This window comes from Hippocampus bargibanti, linkage group LG17 (genome assembly GCF_051943395.1).
Source record: "Hippocampus bargibanti isolate YZ-2025 linkage group LG17, ASM5194339v1, whole genome shotgun sequence".
Classification (NCBI taxonomy): Eukaryota; Metazoa; Chordata; class Actinopteri; order Syngnathiformes; family Syngnathidae; genus Hippocampus; species Hippocampus bargibanti.
Window position 1 is genome coordinate 13,700,001 of NC_142750.1, and position 18,318 is coordinate 13,718,318.

General features: G+C 42.4%; 1 protein-coding gene and 1 long non-coding RNA gene across 5 annotated transcripts in view; one reads left to right on the top strand and one right to left on the bottom strand.

The window, feature by feature from the left end:
• The window catches only part of lmtka (lemur tail kinase 1 a), a 28,690-nt gene extending 16,579 nt beyond the window's left edge, over positions 1 to 12,111 (top strand). For 2 of the 4 annotated variants that reach the window (XM_089018366.1, XM_089018367.1), the window contains 11 exons: positions 496 to 575; positions 982 to 1,100; positions 1,383 to 1,470; positions 5,328 to 5,461; positions 6,371 to 6,455; positions 6,549 to 6,670; positions 7,122 to 7,271; positions 7,409 to 10,565; positions 10,630 to 10,864; positions 11,214 to 11,390; positions 11,528 to 12,111. In XM_089018366.1, the coding sequence (XP_088874492.1) occupies positions 496 to 575; positions 982 to 1,100; positions 1,383 to 1,470; positions 5,328 to 5,461; positions 6,371 to 6,455; positions 6,549 to 6,670; positions 7,122 to 7,271; positions 7,409 to 10,565; positions 10,630 to 10,864; positions 11,214 to 11,390; positions 11,528 to 11,544 (4,364 nt within the window). In that variant the 3' untranslated portion in view covers positions 11,545 to 12,111. Of the gene's footprint in view, positions 1 to 495; positions 576 to 981; positions 1,101 to 1,382; positions 1,471 to 5,327; positions 5,462 to 5,595; positions 5,724 to 6,370; positions 6,456 to 6,548; positions 6,671 to 7,121; positions 7,272 to 7,408; positions 10,566 to 10,629; positions 10,865 to 11,213; positions 11,391 to 11,527 lie in introns of those variants that run through there. The other 2 variants (XM_089018368.1, XM_089018369.1) reach the window with 2 other exon arrangements.
• A 2,105-nt stretch (positions 12,112 to 14,216) lies between these two features.
• Positions 14,217 to 18,299, bottom strand: LOC148885877 (uncharacterized). Its single transcript, XR_016118022.1, has 2 exons — positions 15,453 to 18,299; positions 14,217 to 15,032 (listed from the first exon to the last, which is right to left on the bottom strand). It is a non-coding gene; the product is annotated as an uncharacterized LOC148885877 (long non-coding RNA).
• Positions 18,300 to 18,318: the final 19 nt, after the last annotated feature.

Genomic DNA, 18,318 nt, shown 5'->3' on the forward strand with positions numbered 1-18,318 from the left:
ATGTACGACGTACTACAACTTTTATAGAGGAATAAAAAAGTTAAAAACAATTGTGAACCGATCTTACAAAGACCATTTTGGCTCAAATCCAGTTTGTCTCAACTGCTGGTAGCGAACGACAATGCTGAGGCCGATCGCTACTGTTGTCACGGCAAACTAGCAAAATTAATAAATCGTATATTTTTTTTTATCAATGCGTACGGTTGAATTTATAAAAGCATAACGTGGTCACGTGCAGTAAGCATTACCGCTTGTGTTGGCGTTTTTTTTAATTATTTCAAATAATGTACAGCATACTACATACAAATTTTATATGTGAATTGTAATCATTTATAAGGACAGCTATTAACCAAGGTTGACAGGTATGTTATTATCTGGTAAAAATAACCCCACCAAATTAACTAAAATGTCAAAAATGTAAGGCAATTCCAATAATAATAATAATAATAATAATAATAATAATAATAATAATAATAATAATTTTCTTTCTTCCAGTCCAACTTCTCAAATCGGCAGATCTCGGCCGCCATAGTTTACTGTATCTGAAGGAGATTGGCCATGGCTGGTTTGGCAAGGTAACGTACACCTTGGTCTCATTCTCCATGTTACACGTACACACAATGTCCTCTAAAATTCGCTACTTGTGAGCTTGTCAAGGCCATGCGTTTGACCTTCAAATACAGAAATACAAACTGCACTCCTTACCTGGAATATGTCATATTTATTTTGTGCCGTGGCTTAAATTTGACACCATGGAACACAATAGGATTGTAATTTAAAGTCTTTCAACAAAAGGTTTTTGGAGGATTTTGAACCAAAATTTGTGATTTGTGGCAAAGTTATGTATTTTGAGCATCTTACTTCCTTATAAAAGTTTGGCATTTTTTATTATTACTTATTTGGTTTGGGCTTTTTTTAAATTGAGTTATTGTGGATGTGTTTGCAAGCAAGTTTGTTAGTTTTTATATTGAAATCTCACAGGTGTTGCTCGGTGAGGTTAACGTGGGCCTCAGTACCACTCAGGTGGTCGTGAAGGAGCTGAAGGCCAGTGCAAGTGTCCAGGACCAGTTGCAGTTCCTGGAGGAGGTCCAGCCATATCGGTCAGTACACACAAATATTGTAACAGAGTATCTGCTTTTCTGGCTTTTTTTTTTGTCACCACTGAAAACTTTGGTCTTGGGTTTGAAATTCACAGTCGGGACCAAATGCAACACGGAATGCTTTTATCTGATGTTGTATGGAAAATGTGATGTGATGAGGAAGAGTTATTTTGGGCTCATCACACTTGAGACTCGTGTTTGTCCAAAAATACATGCCAGTTTGAATGTGATCAATTTTCACCACTTTTAAAGTGTAAAAATTACTTGTTAATCGGTTTCCAGGAAATTGCAGCACCCCGCCCTCTTGCAATGCTTGGCACAGTGCTCGGAGGTCACTCCTTATCTTGTGGTCATGGAGTTTTACCCTCTGGTAGGAAATATTTTCATCATGTCATCCATATGATCCAATAGTACACTATATTCAGAGTCTTCACATTTTAACAGTAATAAAGTAACTGGGCACTGCTGCACATGACAATATTGTTTGAATGGTAGCGCGGCCACTGAGGCGTTTTCGACGCCTGTCATGTGAAAGCCTGGGATTTGCATTGAACCAGCCAAAAAATGTGGTAGCATTTGTGGTACAACAATTTGACTGAAGCTATTAAGTGAAATTATTATAAGTCGTACGTAATACATTACAATTCACAGTCGGTAAAAACCAGTGGCGGGCCGTGGATTTCATCACTAGGCCTTCAGTAGTCCTACGTCTGAATCAATACAGACTAAAAAAAAGTGTGTTGTGATTTACTACGAGTCAACGAGAGGGTATCATTAGCCAGGAAATAACTGACCAACCTTTCTTAATGATGTCCATTTTCTTTTGAAAAGTCTGTCTTGAAAATGGCTTTTACAGTAAATCTCCAACCAAATCGATTTCTTATCCTCCTTCAGCCATTGTGGGTTGACAAAACTGCTATTAAATCAACAAAATATATTTGCTTATACAGCTCGCTACCGATCTTCTTCTTCTTTTCCTTTCGGCTTTTCCCCTCAGGGGTCGCCACAGTGAATCAATGTCCTCCATCTATCCCAGTTTTGTGCATTCTCTTCTCTTACATCAGCTACCTTCATGTCCTCTTTGACCACATCCATAAACCTCCTCTTCGGTCTTCCTCTCGGTCTCCTGCCTGGCAGTTCAAGGCTCAGCATCCTTCTCCCGATATAGTCGGTCTCTCTCCTCTGGACATGTCCAAACCATCTCAGTCTGGCCTCTCTGACTTTCTCTCCAAAGCCTCCAAAGCCCCCATGAGTTGGATTGGATTGGATTGGATTTGCCTTTATTAGTCTCGCAGTGGAGAAATTTACAATTCACAGCAGCAAAGTTATGAAAGAAATGAAAGTAGAAAAGCAAAACACAGGAGCTGCTGGAAAGGCAGCCACTCTCGCGGCGCCGTCTTGAAGTCAAAAGAACAAAAAAAAACCTAAATAACAAATAACATGACAACACAAAGACACTGAGAGACATTCATTCTTAAGCACTTTCTGTACCCTCTTTGTTACATAAAGCAGTTCCAGATGAAAGAGGAGAGCTTCCTGTCTTTTCTTCAGTGGCACTGTCTCCAGTCCAAACATCTGGTCTCACCATAGTTTTCTACACTTTTCCTTTCATCCTAGCTGAAACCCTTCTATCACACATCACACCTGACATTTTTCTCCAACCGCTCCAGCCTGCCTGGACACGCTTCTTCACCTCTTTTCCACACTCTCCATTGCTCTGGACAGTTGACCCCAAGTACTTAAAATCCTCCACCTTCTTTATCTCTTCTCCCTGTGGCATCACCCTTGCACTTGGATCCCTCTCATTCACACACATATCTTCCGTCTTGCTGCGACTGATCTTCATTCCTCAGCTCGCTACCGATACAGTGTGCTAATTCTGGCCAGGATGCTCGTATGACTAGCGGCTAGTGATACTATGATTGGCTAGCGACTGGCTGATAGGACTTTCTCTCTGGTTCTGGGCTCTTCACAGTGTTAGATGATTGGAAAATCTGCAGAAACCAAGGTGGTGAACAAAAAGATTAATTTAATCTTGTAGGTCTGTGTAAGCTCTCAGTCGTACAGGAGTGGTCCATCGATGAAAAGGTTTCTTCAGCCGTCATCTGTACTTCTTCGAAGGTGTCGAACGTTTCGCTTCTTATCCAAGAAACTTCGTCAGCAAACTGAAATCCTACTGGTAGTTTAGGCCCTATATATATATCCTTACTGTCCAGAAATGACGGCACCGGACTCTGCTATGATCGGTCCCTGCTCTCAGGTTGGGAGGAGCAGAGGAAAACTCCCTGCAGCTGCTCCACTGATAGTTCCTATCGTTCTGACTAACGACTGGCCCGATTGCCCCACTTCGACCGGTATCACCTCATCAGTATTACTAACCCTATGTTGCCTAAGCAGGCTATTGTATGAACGATCCAAATTGAACCTCACCCCACCTAACCGGTTTATGAAGGATTTAGTCGTTTTATGAAAATCGCTTCTTTTACTCCCCTCTCAAACCATCTATGTTCTTTCGCTAAGATTTTAACCTCATTGTTGTCAAATGAGTGGTTGTTAGCTTTTAGGTGCATATGTACTGCCGATTGAGGCCCACTAGTATTATCCCTGCGATGTTGATAAAGTCTTTTTTGAGAATTTTAGTCTCCCCAATGTACTGCTCTTTACAATTTTCATTCTTACAATGTATTGAATAAACTACAATACTTTGTTTTTCATTTGGCAGCCTATCTTTTGGATGCACTAATTTTTGCCTTAAAGTGTTTATCGGTTTGAAATAAATAGGAATTTTGTGTTGCCAAAGGACTCTTTGTAGTTTTTCAGAAACTCCTGCAATGTAAGGTACTGCTACTCCTCTCCTTTTTGTATCTTCAGAATGTTTGGTTTCATTCCCTATTCTTTCTTTCTGACATTTGTGAAATGACCACTGAGGGTACCCACAGTTTATGAGTGCTCTCCTGATATGTTTTGACTCCTTTTCGAAAAGTAAGTATTGGTCAGTGTGCGTAGCCTTCCTAAAGTCTTCTGTTTTTAGCGCTCTGTCCTCTTTTATAACTACTTTACAATCCAAAAAGGCTGGTTGGTTCTCTTTAATGTCCTAACGAGTAAATTTAATGTTGATGTCTACCGAGTTGTGGTGATCTGTGAAGGATTGAATTTCTTGTTTTTTAATTATGACAAAAGTATCGTCCACATATCTAAACCAGTGTCTAGGTTTTGTCCCGAGGAATTCATTTTGTAGACAACAGAGACATTGTGAGGTCAAAGTGGGAGGGCCATTGAGAGAAAAGCTTCTGCTCTCCCCTCACCTGAGATGTTTATTTATAGAGAGGGCTGGAATGACATCATTTCAAAGAGGCCTATCAGCTACGAGATAGAAGGGTGAAATATGTTATCAGACTGAAATAAGAATGGTTAAGTAATGGTACACGCTACAGATATGTAAGGTTATAAAATAAACTACATATATATAGACTAAACTAACATAAAAATAAGTAGAAATGAAGTAAAATAGGATGTTTAAGGATGTGTATATAAAATCGTTCTATCACTAGCCAATCATGTGACTCACCAATCATAGTTTGCAAAAACTCAGAAGTTTCCAGCAGCTTCCAGCAGACCTCGGGTTGCCAACCTGAGTTAATGCAACTGTTTGATCGACACTTATTTTATGCTCCAGGGCCTTCAGAACCTATTGTGTAGGCGTCCAGGTACATTTCTGACCCTGGTAACAAATGATGACTGAAATGTGATTGGTTAAATGCTTAAATATGGAAACACATGTCTGGAAGCCGCGTGAACAGTGAAAAAGTAATGAAAGGAAGCTGAAAGACAATTTGGAATTATATACAGTAAAGTCTCATTATATCGATATCGGATATATCGATAGTCCCGGTTATATCGATACTATTTCTATGCACGCACGGAGAAAATTACATGCTAACAGGGTCGGATATATCGATAGTCCCGGTTATATCGATATTTTTTCGGACTCCCTTGAATATCGATATAACGAGACTTTACTGTAATAAGAATTCACGAAAAAAATATAATTAACATCAGTCCGTGATTCAGATGTTCTTAGGCCAGTAGAGAAGGCTTTGCAGGCCTTGACGGTCCGCCACTGGTAAAAATGCAACACAAGTCATTACTTTCAAAACATACTCCCACATTTAGGTCACCTGTCCAACATGAAGTCCTTTTGCAGCAGCCGTTTGTGTTTCTTCTCAGGGTGACCTGAAAAGCTATCTCTGCAGTTGCCGAATATCAGACTCGGACAAGCCCGACCCTTTCATCCTCCAGCGTATGGCCTGCGATGTCGCTTCGGGCCTTTTACACCTCCACAAGAACAACTACATCCACAGGTAAGGAAGGAATCTGGAAGGATCTTTACTTCGTCTGCACGGCATGAGCCCCCTGCTGGTCTCTTCCTGCAACAACATCCTGGTGCTGCCTGAGTCGTCGCATTCAAAACTCCAGCATCAGTGATTTTGTTGCTGGGGGCGAGCCCCCTCTACTTGTCTCGCACTTCTGCGGGCCGCGATGCCAAATGCTTGATTTTGCAGAAGAGCTGAAGCAAAATGTTTGGTGCCAGTGAAAGATCAGTCATGACGGTGAAGATAGGAGGTGTGATGGTGTTTTTTTCTCCTTTTGAAACAGTGTCCTTTATTCTAATATGGGAACCTCGTCACCGATAAATGCTGTAAAATATTTGTTTGAATGTTGTGTTTGTTGATTTTTCCTGTGCGTTTTATCACCAATACAACCACAGTCAAACCTGGATTTTCGACCATAATCCATTCCACAAAACTGTTTGAAAAACGAGTTGGTTGAAAACCAAAATATTTCCCATTATAATCATTGTAATCAATGTCTGCTTTTTTTATCGTGATTGAACAATACAAAGACGCCTACCCACAATGGACCGCTACAAGAGTATAATGCGTTGGTCGCAATGAGACGCGACAGAAGGAAGTGATGTATAAGGAAACGAAGGGCAGTTGAGTAGTGCATTCCGGTGCGCTCAGTTTGGTCCAGAACCCATTTTTGATTGTAAACCCAGGCATAAAAAAAAAAGTGAATTTGTCTAGAACCGAGACAGTCGAAAACCGAGGTCTGACTGTAATGGCCATTGCTGTTTTGAAAGTACCGTAGAAATAAAGTTGACATGGGGTTGAGCTGAGTAAAATGGCGGGGACATAAAATCCTCACACAACTGTCTGACAAAAAGTTTACTAAAACGATTATAGATAACAGACTTTTCCTGTCGACAGTGACCTAGCCATGCGGAACTGCTTGCTCACATCAGAAATGTCTGTGAAAATCGGCGACTATGGCCTTTCTCACAGTCTTTTTAAGGTTTGAGCTTTCTTGTCACATACTGGCTATTAAGGCTGGTTGGTGCCTTACATTATCATTATTTTATGGTCAATTCATTTGGAATACCCACAGGAGGACTACTACTACACACAAGATCAGATTTGGGTGCCCCTGCGCTGGCTCGCACCAGAGCTCATTGACGAAGTCCATGGAAACTTGTTGCTTGTCGATCAGACAAAAGCAAGTAACATATGGTGAGATTGCTTTTCTGAAAATTTGGCAGGTACTGTGTTATTTCACATCGCCACTTATTTATTGTTTGGGGTTTAAATCTGAAGATCCTTCGTTGTATTGGTATTGTCCAAGAGTGTCATAGTCATGTTTTGCCGAAGGCCGCATTGAAGTTATGGTTTCTTCTCTGGGGCCATTATGCATTTGAGGAAGCCATTACAATGTTTCATCCCCTCCACATATGACATATAGAGTGCACAACAATTAATGAATGACTAGTTTTCAAATTTCAAGTAAAAAACAATGACTGTTATTGTGGTTTACATGGGACAATTTTGAAAATTTGGTTCGAACTTGAGCAAGCATGATGGAATTTCACAAGTTTGATTTGCTTTCGCGGGCTGAATAGAATGATGTGACTGGCCAGTTTTGGCTGCCGGGCCTGACTTTTACTTGTGGTTTTGACTATTCCAGCTCGTTGGGTGTGACTCTATGGGAGTTATTTGAGCTAGGAGAGCAGCCTTACGGACAGTACTCTGACAGACAGGTGCTAATGTACGCCGTGCGAGAGCAGCTGCTCAAATTGCCAAAACCACAAGTCCAGTTTCCTCTTGCAGAGCGCTGGTGAGATATATACACACTGTACTTGCAGACAGGCAGTGGATTTACAGCCATAGCCAAACTGGAGTGCGAAGGGAAAATTTGTGTTCTGATCTAACTACCAATCGTTCCTGTTTTTCCCTTCTTCTCTCTCTTTCCAGGTATGAGGTCATGCAGTTCTGCTGGCTGCAGGCCGAGCTGAGACCTAGCATCGAGGAAGTCCATCTCCTGCTCACGTACTTGTGCGCCAAAGGGGCCAGTGAGGCAGAGGAAGAGTTTGAAGAACGCTGGAACGCTTTGAGACCAAATTTGCTCGGCAGCCCCATCCACATCGCTGCACCCATGTCCCTCATGCTCACACCAAGTCTAGCCAAGGCCCACGGCGTGACAAACGCTCAGGCAGTGGAGATGGCCTCATCTGCCTCATCCTCCTTCCCCCTGTTGGAGCACTTTTCTGACAGCTTTCATTCGGACACGGGGGACGACTTGCTGACCGTCACAGAGACGAGCCATGGTCTCAACTTTGAGTATAAATGGGAGCAAGCCCAAGCTGAGCAGCCATACTGTTCGTTGTCCACCAGTGGTCCACTGGGCCAAGTGAACCCACATTACCAGGATATGTACTATTCAAGCAACGCAAGTACCTCAGATGGATTCAGGACGGAGACATGCCCTTCCTACTATGAACTTCCCGGTGTGGTCCCTGTGTTGAGCGCCCACAGCCCCTCAGTGAGCAGTGAGTATTACATCCGTATAGAGGAACAATCAGAGTGTAACATTCACTCAGATGACAATCTTGTGGACTTAAGTCCCGTGGTTGAGGCTGGCAGGGGGAGGCTGTCTCCTCGGAGTCAGACTGGGTCAACAACAGCACAACCAAATGCTTACTGGTCAACCTCTGATGGCGCCAAATCAACTGCTGATGATTCAGATTCAAGCTGCGCTGTCCAGTCAACCGTGGAGCCACTGCTCAGGCAGATATCCAGCCCTGGGATGTTCACCCGGGCCAATGCAGATTCCTTTTCCCCTCAAGTTGACAATAACTATTGCGAATCCGTGTGCCAAGCCAGTCCATCACTTTCGGAACACTCAAGTATTGGTAATCTGCTGGCATTGTCAGAAAATAAGCCAAGTAGGACACAAGCGGTGAGCAGTCCAAGCTTAGGGTTGGGTAACCCTTATCTCGAGGACAGAATTGGATGTGAAATGCAACCTTTAGTGGGATCCCTTCGAAAGACACGACCCATTGTAAACTGCATCCGTCAAGATGAACGAGGTCCTGGACCATTGGTGGGTCATCAGAGTTCTGGGGACACTGACTGGACCTCCAACCATTCTGCCAACAATAATATCCCAAACTGTGGCAACGAGAATAGAGACAGGATGAAGAAGTATCTGGACCTTCAGTATAATGTGCACTGCAACACGACAGAAGTGTGGTCTTTAACCAAGGATACCACCAAAACCTTCCGCAGTTCCCCGACTTGTAAAGGGGAAGCAGAACGAGGGCAATCTGCCTGTACTGCTGCCAGCAAACTGAAAGAACTTGGGTCATACATTACCTTGTGTCGCCAAGACAGTGGGATAAGTCCAGAGGAAAACAACTTGGCTAGTTTCCAAAGTCCTAATTTCCCTATCAGTGAGAGTGCCCAAGAAAATGAAATGAAATTGTTACTTAATGGAGAGAGACTGTATTCAAAGCCCAAGATAATACCCGATGGAACATACATCATGTCCTGCAAGGAATCTTGTAGCTGGATTCAAGCCCCACCGGAGGAGCAGATGTGGGAGCAGGGTTCAGCAGTAGTCTCAACTCTTGGAAACTTAAGTCTTCCTTGTCCATCGTCAGGGGGTCGAAGAAAATCATTGAGCGAACTTGGTATTATAGACTCCAGTACTACTCTGGTGGAACTTGGGGACTACAGTGAGGAGGATGATGACTTTACAGATATCACATCAAGCATCTATACAGACTTCCGCCTTGATTATGCAGACATGCATGAGGAAGAGCTAAGTCCACTGAATAACCCAGAAAGAACAACTGCCCCCGTAGACACTATGAACCTCTCATCCTCCGTGGTGAGCACCTGCGACAAAGCCTTCAGCCCAGACACCTTCAGTACTCCTACCCAGGCCAAATCCCTAGACAGTGGGTATGACACGGAAAATAATGGATCTCCAGAGTTTATGTTTAAAAAGCTCGTTCATCCTCAAACAAGTACAACTGGACTCGTTCTGCAAGTGGCTGTGCGTCAGAATCTGACCAGTCCATCAAGGGCCCATTTCAAGGATGTGACTAATCAAAACACCTATCGGGACTCTTCTTATTTCTCCGACTATGACATTGAAATTGACAAAAGCCCCAAGAAGGAAGGCTGCAAATTATTTTCAGGTCCAAGTAAACCTGACTTGTATGCAGGGAAACTGGACCCTTTGAAAGATGCAACCAAAATGAAACTTATCCCTGGTGAGTTCTTCAATCAAAGGGAAAACTGTATTTTGACAAGATCCTCTGAGTCAAACTGTCCCCATCTGTTTTCTACACCTGGGCAGTCTATGTTGTCACCATTTCCTGTGCAGATGGGCGGGTGCCTGACCAAAGAGGCAGCTCCAGATCATGATGATATGGAATTGGAGAAAGAGTGCCAAGAAGAGCCCTTCTCAGAGCTTAACTCTGCTGACCCTGAACCCTCCCCCGCCTCCCAGGAAGCCTCAACAGATTTCCAGGATGGAAGCAAAAGATCTGAAGACCATTGTCAAGTGCAGCTTTCATGCACTGACTCCACCATATCTGACTACGATGACGATGAACAGAAAAATAATGAAAATACTGATCAAACCAGGGAGGAGGAAGACCTACCACCATTTAATTGTGCGGAAGAACTGCCAGACAGGGGGAACATGGTCAGGATAAACGAGGATGAATTTGAGGACATTGATGCAGAGGAATGTGACTCACAGGACAGCTCATGCGAAGCATCGATAAGTGCCGTTGACATGGCCGCGTCATCATTGCTGGAGATTTGCGGCGAGACTGTAAGAGCCCCATTGGAGCAGGCGGAGGACAACGACGACTCTGACGACAGCGAGTCGGATGAAGAGCTGCGAACCTACAGCATCCAGGAGGAAGACAACGAGGGGAGTGACGAGGATCTCACCATGGTGCCGATGGTGGTGAGCGACAGCGGTAGGGCGCGGCATCTCCAGAGCCTCCTAAAGATGCCGACGCTCCTCACTCAGTCCTTCTGTGAAGAGCTCGAAAGGAAGAAAAAGGCAGTTTCCTTCTTTGACGATGTCACCGTATACCTCTTTGACCAGGTAACACATAAAAGGACTCAAAGGTTTTGAGAATATAAAAGCGTTTTTATCCCATTGAATTTAGGAGAGCCCAACCGGAGATCTGGTCGACTGCACCTTTGCCACTGAAGAGGTGTGCAGCGGGAAGAGAACAATGGATGAAAACATCTCCAACCTGGACGACAGCATGTCCAACATGGGTGAAAACATCTCCAACGTGAACCAAGGCACCTCCAATGTGGATGATAACTTAGATGAAAATAAACGTGCAGCCTGTGAGCCACAGTGCGATGCCAAGGAGACAGACAACGCAGAGCACGGTGGGACATTCAAAGTGACTGCATGTTCATCTATCCCAAGGGTGTCAAAATTATTTTTTACTGCGGGCAACATTGTAGTTACGATTTCCCCTCAAAGACCACATATTACACATAAGAGCGCACACCAAATTAATGAATAACTAGTTTTCAAGTCTGAAGTCAAGAATAATGAATTTGAAAGGGAAATTTGAAAATTTGAAATTTTGGTTCGGACTTTAGCAAGCATCATGGAATTTCACAACTTTGATTTGCTTTGGCGGGGTCAATAAAATGATGTGGCGGGCCAGATTTGGCCCCTGGGCTTGACTTTGACACCTATGATCTATCCTGAATAACTGTTTGCCTTCAGGTTTGGCTTGTGAGGAGGATCTTACTTTTGAGCATGACGCCCTGGCTGAACCCCAAAGAAAACTCACTTCCCCCCCAAACAGCCCTGAAGTGCCAAAATTAACCACTGCATCACTGAATCGCTTCATGGTCTCCAGATTCTCCATTACGCACGTCTCAGATATGACTGCAACAACGGGTCTGTACTAATCTCCCTTCAAGATGCTTTAACTGCTGACTTTATGAATCAGAACTTCCCAGTGTGACATTTAATTGTAAATTTTATGAATGAATTAACCATGTAGCAATTTAACAGAATGCTTCAACCCCCTACAGGAAATACCCAAGACTGACCCAAAGACTGAAAAGGCCATCAGCGGATTGTTGCTCACTTGTTCTCTTCCCACTTCCAATACACACAAAACAAAATATTAGGATCTATGTGATGTTTAAGAAACAGAATCTTATTTTGAATGGTCGCTCTTGGTCACCTGACAGGCAGGGGACCCTTTTGAGACAGTGCCTCGTACTGTGGTGACTTTTTAATTAGCAGATTTGCTGCTGATGACATCATAAATGGACAGTCTTTCCCAAAAGTCTGGATTAAACATACACTGTACTGTGCTAGCTCGATATTCACATCTAAAATCATTTTTCAAGTATAAAACAAGCTTCATTCTTCATTGGCTGCCTCCAGCGAAAATTTTGGATTGTTGGATCCTTGTGCTGGAATTGTATTTATTCTTAAAACATTATTTGGAAAAGTAGAAGCAATGACTTACTTGGCAGACAGTGACAAACGTCAAATTTGTCAAGTCTAAAAATTGTATGTAATTTCTACACTCAAAAAAATATCATCTACACGTGTTACTTTTGTATAGGATCTGATTCATCCCAATAAAGTTTTGTTGTTCTGGTAGGCTTTTCCTGACATTTTCCATTGTTTGAAAAGCTAACTCGAACAGTTATCGAATGGTAGCAGGTGTGAGTGGAATGTTTTAACAAGAGTTTGAATATTACTCGCGAATTTGGAGGGGCTGTACACTCATGCAATGACATCATTTCAGTTGTTCTTTAGACCTAACTCTTGAAGGGATGATTTTTTTTCTTCCACGATTGAGTTGTACATGTTGTAGGTCGCATTTGTGGTGAAACAAAAAGCTTTTTTAAAGCAATCCCCCAAAAACTTTGAACAGGTGTGTAGACTTTTCATATTTACTGTAAACTGAAAATATGTGAAGAAATTTATGTGCCACAATGTACGCATTTCACCTCCAACACAAGGACACCAAAGGTGCATTTCGAGACATTTTGAAGCTGAGCCGTCTCACCAATGTAGTGGATTGTTGTCAGTTTTTTTTTCCTGTGTAGATATAATTACGTTATTCTCATGCCACAAGTAACTCCCTAAAAACTATGACATATGTTATGTATTGTATGAACGCTCCGTAAATATGTAGCAGGAATCTCGATTTGGGATGACAACCATACACGCCTCTTTCTCATTGGCCAACGTCATGTGGTTGTTACTTTTCCCAAAATAATATACACAAATACTGTACTGCCTTCTCGGATGTGTTGTCTGATTATTTCTTGCGAAATATGTGTATTAAAGGACAACCGACACCATTTTTTTGTTTCCTAACTGACATCAGAAAAACGTTTTATAGCATCCAAAATACCCAAAACACGCAGGCTGACGTTTTTAGTCAAATGCAAAACACCAATAAAAATGACTTAAAGCGTCCCAAAACTGCTTCAAAATGACCTCGGAAATGGCGAGTTTCGGAAGGTCCTGCCCCCTTGTTCGTGACATCACACCAGGATACTCAAGACTCAGAACAATGGCTTCAGAGAGTTCAGAATCGGAGAAGATGCTTTCTTGTTACTCATCCAGTTATGAATATGATTCAAATAGTTCTGAAGAGGAAAGCATAAATGTCGATTAAAGAAGTCCTTCCATACCAATTCGAGCCGTCTAGACTCCAATGTAGCTCCCAGAAAATGCACAAGATGGTGCACAAGCTCCGTTGGAAATGGGCTGATTTGTCTGCTGAGAATTTGTTCCCACTTTTATGGTGTTACCGCAATTGGTAGTGTTGGTGCGACACACAACGATTCACCATCGCATTATTTATGTTTTTTCTTTCTAATTTCGCCATCAACACAATGTTTTTAGACCAAAAAAGTACCCAAAATGCACTGTGTGTCGCTTTCTCGTTCAGGTGCGTTCCTGACGTGACGTCACGTCAGGCATAGTCATCAACTCGAAAACAAGACTTCCTGAATATTTAGCGCAAGTCTTAAAACGTAAAATATAGTTATATGTGGTGGAATCGTTGTAAAATACGCTCAGTACAAGTCATTTGAAGTGATTTTACAAATTATTGACAAAACTTGTCCGGTTGTCCTTTAAGGGAACAATGGTGGATGGGGGTGATATAATGCCAGGAATACATTTAGAAAAGTTGGGAGAAAAAAAAAATCACAGAAATATTCACTTTTATATAGGTATACAAAATCCACCATGAAATAAAAAACATCTGGGAATCAACATTTGCTATGTTACCAGAATATGCTTCTGTGAAGAGAATATATTGATCGCCAGGAGGTTACTGTACATTAATATATCTTTTGAATTATAGTTCAACACAAACTGGATTTTTTTTCTTTTAAACTCAGCAATATTAATAATAGTTCTATTTTCAATATTAATAATAGTTCTATTTTTTTCAAAAGAAAAAGTCTGTAGGCTATTGGTCAAGATTGTCACGATGTTACTGTCATAAACATATTTTATGTCTACTGGAGCATTTTTTTCCTCATTCTGCAGTATCGCATGAATACAATACTGTTTGATTACACCATTCTCACCAGAAAGTATTCAGAACTTGTAACTGAAAGTCACTTTTACACTCCTTAATTAGTCTAAATTTCGTTTGAGACGCACGTGAGAAACTCAGCATTTGGCAGCTTTGATTTTTGCCCGGTGAGGGGGAAAAATGTGAGTGTGAAGACATAACAGTTTGAAACGTATCAACAGAGATTTATTTTGATACGTTTATGCACTTTCTGTACAGAACAAAAACAACAGAAATAGACAAAAAGTGGAAAACAAACCAAATGAGAGCTATATCAAAAGCTAAAAAAAGTATGTGAAACTGGCTCCCGAATGACAATAAAAGCCCGACTCAAAGCCCTCAGCAAAAAGTGCTCTCACCATTTGCTAATTTTTCATTTTACAGTCCTATTTGCACATTGTCTTTGTTTTCTCTCCACCGCCCACGTTGACCTGCGCAGTCTTTCTGCTTCACCTCCCAGATGAGCGAATGATTGAGAACCAAAAGGAATATTAATGCTGCACCTTATCACATGAACTCCCTCAAAGCTAATAAGAGCAATAATAATTCATTTCTGTTTGCACGGGCTTCAATCTGGCAGACGGCGTTGCTGTGAAGCCTTAACCTGGTGAAATTGCCCCCCCAAAAAAAAGAAGCTGTAACATAGAAACGTACGAAAAAAGCACAGGGCACATTTCCCACGCCAACCGGCAAATGCAACAAGAAACGATTGCAATTTAAGCACAATCTTACATCACCAAAATGATGTTGCCGCGACAAAAGATGGCAGCTACAACTCAGATACTTGTACAATCTGATTATTGATCTGATTATTTCAATACATGTTTAACTTTGAACTCTCCCCACTATATTTCTGTACTAAATTAAAAAAAACACACTTTCTAATGACTGGAAGGGGAACCACAAGCCGCTAGTAGAAGATGGTGGCAGATCGGTCGTCAGTGAAGGTGGGCCGGAGGTAGACCTCCATGGATCGCTCACTGTGGGGACAGAAGAGGGCAAATAGAGGAGGGGTTCAGGGGAGGGGCAAGGAATATGAACCGTTAGTAGAAACCATTCAAGTCATAACCTAACCTAGTGTATGTAACAGCCACAACCGTAACCACCATGTGCCTTCCCGAGCCTAAAATTCACGTTGGCAACCATGTAGCTCAAAAACTAATGAAAAGACAAGCATGCAGGGTTAAAATAAAACAAAACAAAAAAACTCCAAAATGAGATGAAAGCAAATGTTGCCCTGGGGCGGGGGGGGATTCCGACCTCACCCCCAAAAATAAATACAGTACGGAAAAAAAGGCTACTGTAGCCAGACACCCATAAAGGCATGCAAAAAGGTTTGAAAAAAACATGTAACAAAATAAAAATAAAGCGATTGGCTGGCGGAGAGGCACGGGACTTACAGAGGTTCTGTTCCCTCAGAAGCGGGACAACTCTGGAGCCAAACTGGAAGGTAAAGAGAACCTTTGCATTTGAATGGTTCACCTGGCAGGTCATGCATTGGCTCATGTTTGGTGACCTCACTGCTGCCAGTTGAACATCCAAACTTAACCATGACATCAATCAAAATACAGTGCAACGTCACTTGTGGATCCCCCTCCCCTATATTTCTTGTGGAATCGTTTGTCACAAGAAATATGGCATACACTATTTTGAGAGATCTTTTGAGACATTTTTCAATCCACCTGAGGTTGCACTGTAAGGGTATTGGATGGGGTGTCAGATACATGACATCGTGCATCACATGCTGTAAATTGTGTTTGTTGTAGTCAAGTGTCAAGTGTTTGAAAGTTGTGTGCGTGTATGCGAGTGTGTGTTCACTCAAGCCATGACAAAAATAATAAGAAAATAATAAGCAAAACACAACGGCTTTCAAAGTCAATGAGCAGGCAGCAGTCACACTGTACGCTCTCACACACACACACACACACACACACACACACACACACACACACACACACGCACGCACACACACACACACGCGCGCACACACACACACACACACACACACACGGTCGCAACTGCACATGCACTACGACACAGGTGCTGAGGAGACCGCAGGGGGCAGGTTGAGTGTCATAAATGCATGGTGGGTGAGGCGGTGGTTCACACAAAACACTTTCGGAAACCTGTTCCAATTGGGAGCTTGGGAACGAACGCAAAGTACAGATTTGCCATCACACAAAACGATTTATTAATATATAGAGATGTATTTTTATTTAGAATACCTTTTGTAAAAATTCACCATACACTCAGGATCTGTTTTTTTTTTCGTTTCAAATCACATATTCTGATATCCCTCCACGGCATGCATATGATAAAACAACTAATCAGTCTTTTTTTACAAGGACAACAACTGTTTGTAAAGAAAGAAAATAAACAGAGCCACGCACACTCTGGGCTGTACAATCACGCACGCACACGCGCGCGCACACTCGCACGCACGCACACACACACACACACACACACACACACACACACACACACACACACACACACACACACACACACACACACACACACACACACACACACACACACACACACACACACACACACACACACACACACACACACACACACACACACACACAAAGAGAAAAAACAACAAGAGCGAGCTGCAGAGGAAATCAATAGTAAACATGGCCGCTCATCATCCACAAACTAACAGGGCTTATTAAAGGCAGAGGATTTGCACAAAGAGGACCAAAGCCAATGAGTGGCGGGCTACTCCAGAAAAATTGCAGCAGTCGTCAAAAAGAAGAAAACAGTGCGATTCGGTGGACGGACAGAAACAAGTCATTTATCGATTGATACGCTTTGTAGATAAGATAAATACGCGCTCTAATTTTTGAAGCTGACCTGCACATGATAAAAAGTGTTTTGCATGAGAAAAGGGACAACAGGCTGTGTGTAAGGCATTGGGCACACCCGCCAAAAAAAAAAAAAAAAAAAAAACAACAGGAAATGCAACGTAAAGTGAACACACCCCTTTTGGAACGTCTCTTTTTTTTTATTTATTATTTTTTCCTTGCCACCATATGTAAAACGAAATCAAATTCGAAAAAAAATTATCAAGTTACATTTTTCTGGATAAATTATATTGCAACATCCACCCATCGATTTTCCATACCGTTTCATCCTCATTAGGGAGACAGGGGTGCTGGAGCCAGCACCCCTGTCTTTTTTTTTATTGGTTGCCAGCCAATCGCAGGGCACATTCAACCAGTCACTGTCACACTCATATGATAATTGATAAGACTTGATATGATAATTTAGGGTGTTCAATCTGCCTGCCATGCATGTTTTTGGAATGAGAGAGGAAACTGGAGGACCCGGAGAAAACCCACCCGATAACATGCAAAGTCCACACAGGGAGGTATTTGTGCAGTCTGATTGATGGGATATTTTAACCTTGCAGTCTACACTCTGCCTTTGAACGATCAAAGTTGAAACGAGTCCAAATGTCACTATTTTCTATCAATTTTCTCATTCTCTCTGTCGTCTGCCTGTCTCTTTTTAATGTTTAAAGGCCTCACTCGCTCTCTGTCTCTTTCTGTCTGTAACCCCCACCCCCCACTGCTGCGTTTGTGACCAATCACGTGGCTTTAACCGAAGACTGGAGGTGGGGAATAGAGGACAAAAACAGTTGGTTTTCTTTTTAGGAGAACGGGCTTGTTCGTGAACGACACATCACTCATTGTGGCAGCTCCGCGTGTATCCCAAAAAAATAGTTCATATGCCAAGCGTCTGTGTAAGCTCTCAGTCGTACAGGAGTGGTCCATCGATGAGAAGGTTTCTTCAGCCGTCATCTGTACAAATGTGAAGGTTTCGGACGTTTCGCCTCCTATCCAAGAGACTTCGTCAGCGAACTAAAGTCTGACTGGTCGTATCGGCCCTATTTATATATCCCTAATGTCCAGACATGGTGGCGCCGGACACAGCTATGATAGGTCCCTACTCTCAGGTTGGGGGGGCAGAGGACCCCTCCCTGTGGCCCCACTGATTGTTCCTACATTCCTGACTAACGACTGGCCTATTACCCCCACTCCCACCGGTATCACCTGATCAGCATAACGACCCTCATCAGCATTACGAAAGTTGCCTAACCTGTTTTGCCTAAGCAGGCTATTGTATGAACGATCCAAATTGAACCTCACCCCACCAGACCGGTTTAATGAAGGATTTTGTTGTTTTATAAGAATCGCTTCTTTTACCCCCCTTTCAAACCATCTATGTTCTTTCGCTAAGATTTTAACCTCATTGTCG